At 45.5% G+C, this 15,418-nt stretch overlaps 2 protein-coding genes across 2 annotated transcripts in view; one reads left to right on the top strand and one right to left on the bottom strand.

Moving 5' to 3' along the window:
- EIF3A (eukaryotic translation initiation factor 3 subunit A) overlaps window positions 1-9,460 on the top strand; it is a 46,097-nt gene extending 36,637 nt beyond the window's left edge. The window contains exons 20-22 of the mRNA XM_066238795.1: window positions 5,050-5,251; window positions 6,273-6,490; window positions 8,254-9,460. Of these exons, the coding sequence (XP_066094892.1) occupies window positions 5,050-5,251; window positions 6,273-6,490; window positions 8,254-8,483 (650 nt within the window). The 3' untranslated portion in view covers window positions 8,484-9,460. The remainder of the gene's footprint in view (window positions 1-5,049; window positions 5,252-6,272; window positions 6,491-8,253) is intronic.
- Window positions 9,461-13,297: 3,837 nt separating this feature from the next.
- On the bottom strand, window positions 13,298-15,418 carry NANOS1 (nanos C2HC-type zinc finger 1). Its single transcript, XM_066238927.1, has one exon. The coding sequence runs from the start codon at window positions 15,263-15,265 to the stop codon at window positions 14,411-14,413; it is 855 nt and encodes a 284-aa protein (XP_066095024.1). The 5' UTR covers window positions 15,266-15,418; the 3' UTR covers window positions 13,298-14,410.

The following is a 15,418-nucleotide window of genomic DNA, read 5'->3' as shown; positions in this document are numbered from 1 at the left end:
TAGAAGTTATTTTTCAACTAAGAAGTTTTTTATGGATATATATGACAGTGGTCTATATTCTTGTTAGTTTGTAGATAAACTGATCTTTTATTGTTTTTGAATTCTCTGCAATGACTTACATCAAAGCTAACTTTACCTTCAGTATACCACACACCAAAACAAAGGATTTCACCCCTTTTCTGCCTTGTTTTCTTTTTGCCTTTTATTTTTGTTTGTTTTTTGTTTTTTTGTATTTTTCTGAAGCTGGAAACGGGGAGGCAGTCAGACAGACTCCTGCATGCGCCCAACTGGGATCCACCCGGCACGCCCACCAGGGGGCGATGCTCTGCCCATTCGGGGCGTCGCTCTGCCGCTACCAGAGCCACTCTAGCACCTGGGGCAGAGGCCAAGGAGCCATCCCCAGCGCCCGGGCCATTTTTGCTCCAATGGAGCCTTGGCTGCGGGAGGGGAAGAGAGAGACAGAGAGGAAGGGGGGGGGGTGTGGAGAGGCAAATGGGTGCTTCTCCTATGTGTCCTGGCCGGGAATCTAACCCGGGTCCCCCGCACGCCAGGCCGACGCTCTACCGCTGAGCCAACCGGCCAGGGCCTCTTTTTGCCTTTTTGACTGTTTCTTTAAGGGCTCTTCTTCCTGTTCATACCTTAAGTGTCTGTGTTCTTCAGGTTCTGTCCTGGACCTGCCTCCTTATAATAAATAATAAAAGAGCAAAATACATGTGCTGAACCTTTGTACTCTTGCCAACCATGGGATATGGCTAAGAAAGCAACACTAAAATAAAGCTGCCTGAGTCAACAAACACTGAAGCTCAGAGTAATCCTTAAGTGATGCTCAAAAAGTCCACAGTTAGTGGTAAGTGATCAGAGTGTAAGTGTTAGTAAGTGATCAGAGAAGAACCAAGAACATTCACCCTCAACAAGAGCACAAATATCTCATTTCCTCAGCTGTCGGTCTTAGGCCTGACATCTTTTCGTACTTGACTGTTCTTGAGCAGTTATGTGCAAGAGTATGACTTCTCAACTTTTCTAGGTGACGTCTTTCCTTACCTTCAGACCTGGTGCTTTCAACTGCATAGTGTACACAGCACATCTCTACCTGGAAGTGTCACACTTCAGACTGATCTTGTCAAAACTGACCACACACAGACTCACGTGTACGCCCTCTGTACACATATGTACGAGCAACTGTTTCTCTTCAAGGGTGCCACTTTCCATCTAATTGTATGACCTGCAAATCTGGAAATTTGCTTTCTTTTATCCTTTTAAGTTAAATCTTTCATTTAGTTCCATTCTGCCTTGTCAGTGTTTCTTAACTCCACCCACTTCAAACCCCCCTGTATGTACTTGGGTCTGGGCCACCCTCATTCTTTCTATGAACTCTTGGCTGTCACTGGCTCTCCCACCCCCAGTTCTAGTCTTTGTGCAATAACCAGTGTGATCTGTTCTAAATGCAAATTTAAGTGAACAGCTTCTTCGCCTTTATCTCTGGTGGCTTCTGTTGCCTACTTTCTGTCTCTTCTAGTTTCACTTCATTCAACTCTCTAGCTATGTAACTTGGGGCAGGCCACAAAAAAATGGCCTTTTTTGTGCCTCATGTAAAATGAGGATTACAGTACAATCAGTTCTTACTAATTCGTGATAGTTGTGTTTTATATACTGCTCACAAAAATCGGGATATTTTATCACTGCATATTCATTTTGAAATATTCCCCTAATTTTTATGAGCAGTATAGTTTCTGTGATTACTAAACCATATGCTCCTAGGGAAAAGACAAGGTTAGGTTACCGTGAGCCTTCTGATCCACAATAGTTTTGTCAACCAGTCAATACAGTGGTCCATTGTCTGTCACAGGGGTTAGGTTCCAGAACTCCCTGTGATAGGCAAAAATCCGCAAAGTAGCGACCTTATTTTTATTTTATTATTTATACATATTTTAAGGCTTTATAAACCCTCTCCCACACTCTTACAAACCTTTCCCACACTGTTATTAACCTTTCCCACATTTATTTTGCTTATTTTACTGCAAAAATAATTAAAGTAATAAATATTTAAAAATACCTATATACTGCAAAATCCCGCAATATAGCGAAAAAACCATGACACAAAATTAGATCTATACAATTTAAAAATCTGTGATATAGTGAGACTGCGAAAAGTGAACCACAATACGGTGAGGGATGACTGCACATAAGTTTTCTTTTTGCGGAGAGAGGTGGGGAGAGAGATGAGAAGCATCAACTCATAGTTGCGTCACTTCAATTGTTTATTGATTGTTTGATATGTGTCTTGACTGTGGGGTTCAGCTGAGCCAGTGACACCTTGCTCAAACCAGCTATGTTGAGGCTCAACCCAGCTACCATGGAGTCATTTCAATAAACCCACACTCAAGGCAGCAGCCTCAGGGTTTCGAACCTGGGTCCTCAGCATCCCAGGCTGATGCTCTACTCACTGCGGCACCTCCAGTCAAGCTACATAACTTACTTTTTAAATATTTCTTTAATTTGAGAGACGTGAATGGGGGAAGAAGGGAAAGGGCAGTTAGAGAAAGAAAGAAAAGCATTCATTTGTTGTTCCACTTAGTTGTGTATTCATTGGTTACTTCCTGCATGTGCCCTGACCAGGAATCGAACCAGCAACCCTGGTGTTTTGGGATGACACTTGACTGAGCTAACTCTCCAGGGTCATAGGCCATAACTTGTTTTTTATATTTCTATTTAAAAGTGCCTTAGTTAGTATATATTATTGATTCATTAACATTGAACTCTTTGCCAAAGCTCTGAGATTTATTCCTGAATGATGTTTATCTGACACATGCTTTCTTCTTTCCTTTTTATTTTTGGGGGGGGGGGGACCACCACCAGGGTTTATTAAATAAATGCTCAGTCTAGGGTCAGTTTGGCAACTGTGGGCAAAAAACGGGAGAAGTGCAGATACAGGCACCTCTCGCTATGAATGGTAGGATCCACTGCCTTCTTAGGTTTGGGACCCTGGAGAACACTTTAACTTTAGCTCAGTGCTTGGGGCCATTTTATTTTTGTTTTCATTTATTTTTTTTGTTTTTGTATTTTTCTGAAGTTGGAAACGGGGAGGCAGACAGACAGACTCCTGCATGCGTCCGACTGGGATCCACCTGGCATGCCCACCAGGGGGCGATGCTCTGCCCATCTGGGGCGTTGCTCTGTTGCAACCAGAGCCATTGTAGCACTTGAGGCAGAGGCCACAGAGCTATCCCCAGCGCCCGGGCCAACTTTTGCTCCAGTGGAGCCCTGGCTGCAGGAGGGGAAGAGAGAGACAGAGAGGAAGGAGAGGGGGGGTGGAGAAGCATATGGGCGCTTCTCCTGTATGCCCTGGCCTGGAATCGAACCCAGGACTCCTGCATGCCAGGCCAACACTCTACCACTGAGCCAACCGGCCAGGGCCTTGGGGCCATTTTAAACAGTTAAATCACTAAGCAAAAGTACAAAAATGCAGAAACATGGCACTAACCAGACTTCCGAAAGGACACTTACACTGCTCACAAAAATGAGGGGATCAGGGAACATGCAGATACTCCAGCACTTTCAGCCTTGTGTATAGTACATTTTCACCAATGAAATAAGAGTTGGTTTTGCATATCATTTGCATAATTCAACAATTTTCATTGACTTGTCTTTGCTTTTCTGATGTTCTTGTTTAATAAAAAAAAGTCAAGTGCTTTTTAAATTTTTATTTATTTATTTTTTTCCCCCGAAGCTGGAAACGGAGGCAGTCAGACAGACTCCCGCATGCGCCCGACCAGGATCCACCCGGCATGCCCACCAGGGAGCGATGCTTTGCCCCTCTGAGGCTTTGCTCTTTTGCGTCCAGAGCCATTCTAGGGCCTGAGGCAGAGGCCACAGAGCCATCCCCAGCGCCCGGGCCATGCTTGCTCCAATGGAGCCTTGGCTGCGGGAGGGGAAGAGAGAGACAGAGAGGAAGGAGAGGGGGAGGGGTGGAGAAGCAAATGGGCGCCTCTCCTGTGTGCCCTGGCTGGGAATCGAACCCGGGACTCCTGCACACCAGGCCGTCGCTCTACCGCTGAGCCAACCGACCAGGGCCAAAAATCAAATGCTTTTTAAAAATTATTTTGTATTTATTTTGAAATATCCCCTAATTTCTGTGAGTGGTATATTTGAAATAGGAGAGCTGCAGCAGAAGATAGTGTCACATTATTCAGCCTAGTTTGAGAACATACTTCTCAGGCTACTCAAATATCTGGCCACTCTGCACATGTCTGTGAGTGACTCAAGTTTTTTGATTAATTTGGAGGTACTAATAAATTTTAGCATATAGACAAATTAGCAAGTATAAGAACTCTACTTAACTTTGAGCTATGGCTATGATTGAATGAGTTAGTGTATCAGAGTTTGGAATGGCGTGATGGTACTTGGTAATATGAATGCTAACAGCGATAATAATTACTATACTAGCTTTGCAACTGTAATTCATTTTCATTGAAATCTCTGTTGCCTTGGTTTCTTTGTGGTATATATAATAAGTGATTCTAGATTTGGATGTCCCATGGTTAAGTGTCAGGTGTTGGGCAGGGTGGAAGGATTTATCCTTGTTTAATTAAAGACTGTATGGATAGTGAATGGTTGGAGGGCAGGAATATGAAAGGAAAGTGTTTTTAGTTACAGAGGTTTTGACAGTGTTGCAAGATATAAATGAGTGCATGATTGGAGCTCTAGCTCCTACCCTTCACTTCTAGCTTTCTTTAATTTTCTGCTTAAATGAGTTTTTTATCATCAAAACAGATTTTTTTATACCCCAAATTATAGCATGTAGGATACTCAACCCAGGCCGTGCCAGCTTCCTCTGCCATATGTTTCTGTATGTTAGGAAAACAGGATAGGTAGTTATAAATAGGAGCTGGAGTTTTTGTGAAATGAGGAAATGGTGGTTTTAATGAGGTTGGAGTGTCTTAAATCAGTATGTAGAATGGTGATGGGTAATGTCAACATTAAGGTCTTTATTCATAGTTACCAATCTGTTTCTTGAGTGGAAATTTTTTTTTCTTCTTTAAAAAAAAATAGGTGGATGGAGAGAGAAAGAAAAAGCCAGAGAAGAGAGTTGGGGTCCACCTCGAGAATCAAGACCATCAGAAGACCGTGAATGGGATAGAGAAAAGGAAAGAGAGATAGTCAGTCAAGATCGTGATGAGAATGACAAGGACCTGGAGAGAGAAAGGGACAGAGAGAGAGATGGGGACCGAGAGGACCGCTTCCGACGACCTAGGTTTGATGTTTTAATTACAACTATTTGTGGAGTTAGCTTAGGACTAGCTTACATCTTCCTGTGTGTTCCCAACCATTTTTGAGAGATGGTGCTCTTTATTCGTTCTCCTGCCCAAATTTATCTTCTAGATTACTGCTTTAATTTTTAAAGTGTTTATTTATTGATTTTACAGAGAGAAGAGAGGGTAGGGGGAGTGAGAAGTAACAACTCATAGTTGCTTCACTTCAGTTGTTTAGTGGTTCTTTGTCGTATATGCCTTGACTGGGCAAGCCCAGGGTTTTGAACCGGCGACCTCAGCATTCCAGGTCGAGGATCTATTATGCACTGCGCCACCACAGGGCAGGCTGGAATGTTTCTTTTTACTGTGTGGAAATGTAAGCGTGAGCTGTATGGCTGTCTATAGGTTGTGTAACTTTGGTAGTGGAACAAGTCTAGATAGCTCTACAAGCCTGTTGCTTTTCCCTGTGCTTTACATCAATCAGTTTCATATTGCCCCTAAATTATTAAAAGCCCCTTTACTTTTACTTTTTTAGCGAGCGAGAGAGAGATGGGAAGGGAGAGAGTTGAGAAGCATCAACTTGTTGCATCACTTGAGTTGTTTATTGATTGAAAAAGCCCCTTTATTAGTGATAATTCTAGCTTCTTTTAGTGGCTTTGTACTGATAAATCTAGACCATCAGTGTTTAATAGACTCTTCTGTGGGGATGAAAATATCCCGTATTTGTAATGTCCGTTTTGGTAGCCAGCAGTCACATTTGGGCTATTGACCATATGGAATATGGTTAGTGCTACTGAGGCAGGGTTTTGATTTTATATTAGTTCATTTAAATTTAAGAAGCCACTTCTGGATAGTGGCTACTCTGCTGGACCACACACATCCAGATGCCCTTACGCCTGAGGCATCAGATTGAGATGAAGTTGGACCTTTTTATATTCATAAGCTCTCTGAGCTCCATGATATATTCACTTATAATTACCTATGTAGTCTGACATCAGAACTTGTCATTTTCATTGGCTGCAGGGATGAAAGTGATTGGAGGAGAGGAGGACCAGCTGAGGAAGCTTCAAGCTGGAGAGATTCCGGTCGCCGGGACGACAGGGAGAGAGATGAGCGCCGACGCGAGAGAGATGACCGCCGTGACCTGAGAGAAAGGCGGGAAGACAGAGACCGTGACCTGAGAGAAAGGCGGGACGACAGAGACCGCAGGGGACCCCCTCTGCGGTTGGAGCGTGAGGAAGGTAGAGATAACTGCACGGCCACCGCGACTCCTGGGCTCCTGGGGCTGATTAGCTCATAAATTCATATGAGCAGCAAAAAGAAAACACAGACTGTGGATACTCAGTTTAGAATTCACAGTTCTCATAAACTCAGTGGTTGCTCTGTGAAGTTAGCGCATTTCTCAATTCAAAGTATAGTAATAGACTAAGTTGGATTGTGAGCAAGATAGATAGAAATAGTTTATTTTATGTAAACAAAAACAATATCAGTTCTTTATTCATTTTTTTAGAGAGGACAGGGAGAGACAGAGAGAGAGAGAGGAGAGAGACAGAGAGAGAAGGGGGGTTGGAGCTGGAAGCATCAACTCCCATATGTGCCTTGACCAGGCAAGCCCAGGGTTCGAACCGGCAACCTCAGCGTTTCCAGGTCGACACTTTATCCACTGCACCACCACAGGTCAGGCCAATATCAGTTCTTTAAAAGTAACATTATAGATTAGTACAAAGTGTAAAACATTCTTTGAAATTGCAACAATTGAAAATTTAATTTTTTTGAGGGCTGAGGCAGACAGGGACAGGAAGGGAGAGAACCATCAACTCATAGTTGTGGCTCTTTAGTTGTTCATTGACTGCTTTCTCATATGTGCCTTGAATGAGGGGCTACAGCAGACTGAGTGACCCCTTGCTCAAGCCAGCGACCATGGGATCATTCACGTCTGTGATCCTGCTTTCTAGCTGGTGACCCCGCACTAAACCGGTGACCTTGGGGTTTCTTTTTTCTTTCTTTTTTTTTTTTTCCCTTCATTTTTCTGAAGCTGGAAACAGGGAGAGACAGTCAGACAGACTCCCGCATGCACCCGACCGGGGTCCACCCGGCACGCCCACCAGGGGCGACGCTTTGCCCACCAGGGGGCGATGCTCTGCCCATCCTGGGGGTCGCCATGTTGCGACCAGAGCCACTCTAGCGCCTGAGGCAGAGGCCACAGAGCCATCCCCAGCGCCCGGGCCATGTTTGCTCCAATGGAGCCTTGGCTGCGGGAGGGGAAGAGAGAGACAGAGAGGAAGGCGCGGCAGAGGGGTGGAGAAGCAAATGGGCGCTTCTCCTGTGTGCCCTGGCCAGAATCGAACCCAGGTCCTCCGCACGCTAGGCCGACGCTCTACCGCTGAGCCAACCGGCCAGGGCCGACCTTGGGGTTTCGAACCTAGGTCCTCTGCGTCCCAGGCCAGTGCTCTATACTGCATCATTGCCTGGTCAGGCACAATTGAAACTTTAGTAAAAAATATCTTTAATGTTTAAAATGACCACTGCAATTAAGTAATGGTCTCACAAGCTTTTAGTATTTTATAATATAAATGGATTATAAGAGTATTTCTTAAATTATAGCAATATTGAAAAATATTATGCTGATTAGCTGTTAGGTTTCTTCAACAAGAACTAGATACCCTTTTATTTTAAAACTTTTCATTCAGCCAGATTTTTGTCATTGTCTTAGTTTTTGTAGATAACACCATTAGGATGCTTCCCAGGACAATGATTGCTGCTTGTCTGCAAATATGAATTATATTTCTAAGTCTGTGTGTTTTAAAGGTCTTTTTAGGAAACATATCCAAATGATTAAAATGTATTTAGGTTTTATTCTTTTTTAATGGTGATTCTGTATTGTTTTCTTGAGTACAGGATTTTTGAGTAATTTGAGGTATTCCTTTTGCTAAAGGTTTGTTTAGTCTTAGCAAATGTAATAATAGTACAAACTTATTCTCTTCTCTTTAATGCAACTTTTCAGCAAGCTCCTGGAGACGTGCCGATGACCGAAAAGATGAGCGGGCGGAAGAGCGGGACACCCCTCGTCGTCTTCCTCCCCCAGCTCTTTCAAGAGACCGGGAGCGGGAGCGGGACCGCGAGAGAGAAGGCGAAAAAGAGAAGGCCTCGTGGCGAGCTGAGAAAGACAAGGAATCTCTCCGTCGTACGAAAAATGAGACTGATGAAGACGGATGGACTACAGTACGACGCTAAGGCTCAAAATAGTGGATTCAAACTCATGTCTCACATAGGTTTGGTCACAGTCAAGGATTATTATACTTGTGCTTCAACCAGTCTAAATTGGTTCCTTTAATGTTGTCTCACCATAACACAGAAAGCATGAACTTGCATTAATCCTATATAATAGATCGATCATGCACCATATACACAGGCGATTGGAAAACCATGCCATTTTCTGGAATTTAAGGTGTTGCATTATTTCATCAATCACTTGTTTACAAAAAAAGGAAAAACTAAAAAATAAATTTAAAATGTGAACCCTTCAGGTATTGAGTAACACCTGTATCTTGGTATAGAATTGATCTTTTTTCCTTTGATTTTGAAATATCTGATACTAACTTGGAATGAGGTAAGGTTCTGTTATAGAAAATGTATTTCGAGACTAAAGCAGGGAGCTGAAACAATTTTCACACCATTAGCAGTGGAGACATACCTCTAGGTATTTTGAGATATCAACTAAATGTAGCAGGTTTTTAGGTTCACTTTAAGTGCAGTAAACATTACAAGCATTGACTACATTGGGATTTCACGTGAGAGAAGGTGAGTATAAAGCAATCTGCAGTCATTAATGTAATGACAGGAACACTGCACAAGTGTGGATCCAAAACAGAGCTTTTACATTTTAAAGGATTTGGTAAACTTGCCGAGTTTTTTCTGTTGCCAATAGCAAAGACTGCTTTACCATTAATGGAGAATTCATGCCTTTCAAGCATTTTAAATATGACAATATTTATAAATGTGTGGTTTGGAGGAATTGTTTAAATTCTTTTTCTTAATTTCTTTTCAGGATAGAGTCTTTCAACAAGTAATTTGTAGTAACGACTGTGTTGACTTCAATTTTGGAGTGTGTAGTTGTGTTAAAGGTTAACTACTTGATCTTATTGAAGCCAACACAGAACTTGCTGCTGTGTTTTTTTCTTTAATGATAAATAAAATACTTACAGAATTTTTTTTGTGTTGATTTGTGGTTATATATAAAGTGTTTTGTTTATAATGGTGAATTTGAACAGTTTGAGTTTTACCTGTGCCATTAAATGTCTCAGTGTTTAGTAGCAAAGAAAAGATCCAAGTATGTGATAAAGCAAATGTGGCTAGGATATTTCCCCTAAGACGTCCTCATTCATTAAGGTGAATCCCCTTGGTTTCTTTGTAAAGCTGTTGTCTCTGTGAGCTTGTATGCATTGGCATTGGCATTGGGTGTGTGTTGTGTGTGTGGTGTACCACCTCGGATTTTCCTTTGAAGTTAGAGAAATCGTAATTCAGAGAATGTTAGTTGCGACTTTATATAGTGGCTATAGCCACTTAAATTGTTTTTGATACTGAGTAGTGGTGAGAATTCTTGTACAGTCATAAGCCCAGAAGAGGGAGTATGGATGCCTTTTTACTTAAATATTATCAGAAGCAGCCTTTTCAGTTTGATGTTACCAATTATGGAAACCACTTTTCAAACATTTAGCTCTTTCCAAACAAGTAGAAGTCTTTACACAGTCTTTTGTAGGGAGAGGACCTTTCCTTTTGTAACAAGCAGAGGCAGATTAAGGTCGTTTGAGGCCCTAGGCGCAGAAGAAAATATTGGGCCCTTGGTCATTAGAAAAAAGTGTCAAGTTGGGGTTTGGCGGGGCCCTTCAGAAGTTGGCGCCCAGGGCACGTGCCCGGTGCACCCGCTGTTAAATCTGCCTCTGGTAATGGGCAAAAGAAGTTGGGGGTTATAACCTGCTCTGAGTCTTACGTTCCTAGAGCTGGACTGTACCTGTAGTATCACAGGCCCCGATGGACAGTTCATTGAAGCGGATTTGTTTAGATGCGTTATGGATGCATGTCTGATCAGGTTTGCAGACTCGTCTGCAAGCCCACCCTTCCTGTCAGGACCCTTTCCCAGACATACTGTTCTCCCACGTTCTTTGTCTTGGCAGTCAGAATCCAGAGCACAGGGTGAGGGTGGAAGTCAGCTGCTGCTTCGTCATCCTGCTCTTAGGGCTCCACTCCCAGGGCCTTACACTCCCTGTGCCAGCACCCCCGCCCCACGGGTGTTTTCACAGGTGCCAAAGCTGACTGACCAATGGACTCACTAATGCGTAGCAGTCTTACATGTTCTCAGTGGCCGCTGCATTTTTAAACGAGAGTACCATTACTATGATGCAAGTGCATGAGGGAGGCTGGAGACAGTGGCCAAAAAAGACTACGATCTATTGGTTGTCCATAGTGGCCACCGGGAGGAAATTGGCATCTGTACGTGTGGGATGTTTTCATGTCAGGGACTCCGTGTGTGTGTTTTACCATTTTGATTGTAGATTATAATTTTATAAGACTAATTGACATATGGGACAGTATGGAAGTTCTGTTTATCATGTGGTTAAGAACAGACTAGAAAAATAGGACAAACCTTTTATTCCCTTAAAATACATGTATTTGTGGTATAATTTTAAAATGTAATTCTGGCTGATAATCTCTGCCAAAAGGTTGTCAGGATAGTAATTCTGCAGTTTCCAACTTCACAGGAAAATTAAAAGCCACTGGAGGGCCTGCCCTGTGGTGGCACAGTGGATAGAGCATTGACCTGGAATGCTGAGGTCGCTGGTTCGAAACCCCAGACTTGCCTGCTCAAGGCACATATGACAGTAAGCAAGCAGTGAACAACTAAAGTGAAGCAGCTCTGTCCACTCCTCTCTATAACATCAAAATCTCAGAAATAAAGCCACTGGAAGTGTCACTACAGATGACAGGCAGGTGAAGGCAGTCCATGCCTCCACAGTTGTTAAGGCTTTTCTGACGAGTCCCTAAGTTTTGTTTTCAGCCAAGTAGATGATATCATATGTTCTTAGGAAAATAAGAATTTTCTCAGTTTTTAAACTTAAGTATATAGTATTAGTGTGGTTGGTATACTACTATTCATAAAAGATGTGTAGAAAATTAATGGTAGTAATATTCTGTTTGTATAACTCCCAGTATTTTAACATTAGCTGGAAAAGTAAAACAAGTTTGGGGGGTAGTGCTAAGGGGCGTGTTTTAAGTGGGTTTAATGCAGTAGTTGCTGAACTAGCCCTGGGGGTCTTTTGCATGCCCTTCCCAACACTCTCCTGACCTGGACTTGACTTCATGACCACTGTGTTCCCAGGGAGGCACATCCTATCAAGGGATTCTTGTATTGAAGATACATTAAAGCCACATGCCTGAGCGGGAAACTATATAATTTCTCTCTTTAAAAATACTAAGTAGCTGCCCTGCCTAGTCCTTCCGAAGAATGCACTGATCTGTTTACAGAGGCTTGATAAGGTAGAACAGCAGTGAGAGGAGTAACACGAATTCACATTGACCGCCAAGCTACCCCAAAAGCACAACTAATTTAAGCTGGTTTATTCTCTAGCAAAACAAGAGTTTTTAATTACATGAGTTTATTAAGCTGTTTGAGTAGTCAAATCTGAAGTCCTATAGCCTGGGGATAGACCAGCAGAGTAGATTATTTTTTCCTAGGACAGTATGTTCCCCCACCATTTACCTTTCTGATGGATTTTCCCTGAACAAAAAGGCACAAACGCTACCCAAGGTTATACAACCCAGCCCCTATCACCTTCAAAGTGTGGTGTTCAAGCCAGTTTGCTGTGGAGGAAGCTAGCTGTTTAATAGGAAAGCTGTCTAACTTCCAATAAACTGATGGAATCTTTATATACTTAAGACTAAATCTCTTGCTGGTGTCTTCGAATAGTTATGCCTTTTGTGTTTCAGACGAGTTCATCTTTATTTCCATTTCTGCCTCCTGTCTTGATAGCTGCATGTCATGGTGTGGCATTCAACTTGGTGGATTTAAAAATGCTAATGGGAGGTAAAGTAGTGGGTAAGAATCCTTGCCTAAGGATCAGGTTTAACCTCCTTTACCCATAAACTGGTGAGGTTCCAGAAGCAGACTGGGGTTTCCCCATGAGAATAGAAAAGTATGTTCCTTGTCTTCAACCCCCAACTCCGTAATTCAGGGGTGTCCAAACTTTTTTTTTTTAAATTTAATTATTTTAGTTTATTCATTTTTAGAGAGAAGAGAGAGAGGAGAGAGAGAGACAAGGGGGAGGAGCTGGAAGCATCAACTCCCATATGTGCCTTGACCAGGCAAGCCCAGGGTTTCGAACCGGCGACCTCAGCATTTCCAGGTCGACGCTTTATCCACTGCGCCACCACAGGTCAGGCCAGGGGTCTCCAAACTTTTTACACAGGGGGCCAGTTCACTGAGCCTCAGACCATTGGAGGGCTGCCAAATACAGTGGTCCTCTCACTGACCACCAATGAAAGAGGTGCCCCTTCCAGAAGTGCAGTGGGGGCTGGATAAATGGCCTCAGGGGGCCACATTGCGGCCCGTGGGCTGTAGTTTGGGGACGCCTGATTAGTTCTTATTCTGGTTTGAGGACTTCCTTATGCCAAACAGCCCAGAGTTGAACCTTCTTTAAAACACTATATTACATTAACCTATCAGAGTGCAAAGGATTTCACCTTCCACTTAGTTTGAGAGGCAACAGCTGGAATGAACTTCCCACTATTTAGGAATCCTGAAATTGAGTGAGTCTGTCCATTCTGTTCCCTCCCGATCTTAGTATCACAAGTGTTTTTTTTTTTTGTTTTTTTTTTCATTTTTCTGAAGCTGGAAACGGGGAGAGACAGTCAGACTCCCGCATGCGCCCGACCGGGATCCACCTGGCACGCCCACCAGGGGCGGTGCTCTGCCCCCCAGGGGGCGATGCTCTGCCCATCCTGGGCGTCGCCATATTGCGACCAGAGCCACTCTAGCGCCTGAGGCAGAGGCCACAGAGCCATCCCCAGCGCCCGGGCCATTTTTGCTCCAATGGAGCCTTGGCTGCGGGAGGGGAAGAGAGAGACAGAGAGGAAAGCGCGGCGGAGGGGTGGAGAAGCAAATGGGCGCTTCTCTTATGTGCCCTGGCCGGGAATCGAACCCGGGTCCTCCGCACGCTAGGCCGACGCTCTACCGCTGAGCCAACCGGCCAGGGCTCACAAGTGTTTTTAAAGAACTGGAAACGGGGTGGGTACATAGACAAAAAGCCAAGTAGCAAAGTTATAGGCAAGATTAAGTTCATATACTGTTACTGTATAAATACACAAGTCAAAATATTTAAACAGCACCATTTCCAAAGTGTACACAATATGATTATAACGGCACAATTTTTTTAGGGTGGAAAATGCTAGTTGCTAGTTCAGTAATAAAAGATCCGGTACATAAAAGAATAAGGAGCTGTAGTCTACCTGCTACAGACTGCATTTTTACACCTCCAGTTAGGACAGAAACGAGCCACAAGGAGGGAATACCCATCCAAATTAATACTGGGAAGTTTACTAGACCTTCACTTCTCAAAACTGATGCTACCAGGGGCTTGCTTCTCCTGGAATTAGAATAACTGATTAAGCACAACTAAGATGTATTGTTGCAAACAATAAAAGTCGTTTTGGAAAAGGCATTCCATAAAATCGCCAGTCTGAAGTTCCTTCAAGAGGCTTTTAAAAAAAAATATTCTAGACCTAGTCAAGTGTCTCCGCTAATAAAATTAAACATCCAAGATTAGACCGAGACAATTTCATATTGATGCGCATCTAAAATAGGTCGACGTCTACAGTAAATAAACAGCGTCTCTAAACAGCCATATTTCGGTTAGTGGATTACATATAGCCTTCAGCGTCCGGATGTGCACAAACAAGAAACGAGATAAATCAGGATGTTAGCTGCTTGTCTCAACCGCAGTTCTCCGAACGGCCGGCTGGCTTTGAAAAAACCAAGACGACATTTCAAGTTGAACCAACTGCTGAGCTCCACGCCTCCCCAGCAGTGAGGAAGAGCTGGTGCGCAGACGAAAAACGAGAGTGGGCAGGCGGTGACCCTGGTGGCGTCAGGTGGCAGCAGGCCGGGCTCAGCGCAGCTTCTTGCCGGGCAGGCCGTCCCTGGTGCTTCGCGGGGGCGGTCGGGCGGCAGGCGGCGGCGGCACTTTGGAGAGCGGGCAGTACTTGATGGTGTGCGCGTTGTCGCCGCTGGCGCCGCACAGGGGACACGTGTAGCGGCGTAGCACGGGGCACAGCACTCGCCCGTCGGGTCCCTTCAGGATGTGGGTGGTATAGAGCGCTACCGCCTCCTTGTTATTCCGGCAAAACACGCACACCTGCAGGTCGGGCTTGAGCAGCCGGGCGGCGGCCGGCCCGGAGGCCGCGTGCAGCCGGGGCTCGGTCGCCCACGCCGGGGCCCGCTCCTCGCGCGGCGCCACCTCGGCGGTGGCGGGGGACGCGCAGCCCAGCAACACGGCGGCTGCGCGACCGGAGAACGGGTTCAGCTCGGCAAAGCGCTCCTCCAGCAGCCCGGCCTCCGCGGGGCCCGCGCACAGCTCCAGCACGCCCCCCAGGTAGCGGGCCCTGGCCCCGGCGTCGTCACTGTCGTCGTCGTCGTCCTCTTCGTAGTCCGGCGGCCCCAGCGGCGGCCCTAGCGCCCCGGGCCCGGTCCCTGCGTGGGGGGAGCAGCAGGACGAGGAGGAAGAGGAGGGCGGGGAGCCGCCGCCGCCGTCTCGGTCCCCGCCACGGGCGCAGCCGAAGCGCTGCTCGCCGTCCACTGCCTTGGTGATGAGTGTGGCGAGCCCCAGGTAGTCGTTCCACGAGCTGAAGGGCTGCGGGTGCGCGGGGCCCTGGGCGCTCACGTAGCGGGCGCTGGGCACGAGCGCCATGGGCGGGGGGGCGCGGCCGCGGCGGGGCGAGTGGGTAGCCCAGGGGAAAGCCTCCATGGGCGGGCTGCGGGCCGCGCGCGCCGCCTCCCCGCCGCCGGCGCGGGCCGGACAGAAGGGACGCGCGGATCTCGCCCGCCGGCTTGCTGCGGGGGTGGGGCCGCCTGGCCGCCTTTTATCAGGCCCAGCTCCTCCCCGCCCCCCGGCCTCGCC

This window comes from Saccopteryx bilineata, chromosome 7, assembly GCF_036850765.1.
Source record: "Saccopteryx bilineata isolate mSacBil1 chromosome 7, mSacBil1_pri_phased_curated, whole genome shotgun sequence".
NCBI lineage: Eukaryota > Metazoa > Chordata > Mammalia > Chiroptera > Emballonuridae > Saccopteryx > Saccopteryx bilineata.
The sequence above is the reverse complement of the archived record's forward strand: the minus strand, read 5'-3'. Positions and strand labels throughout refer to the sequence as shown.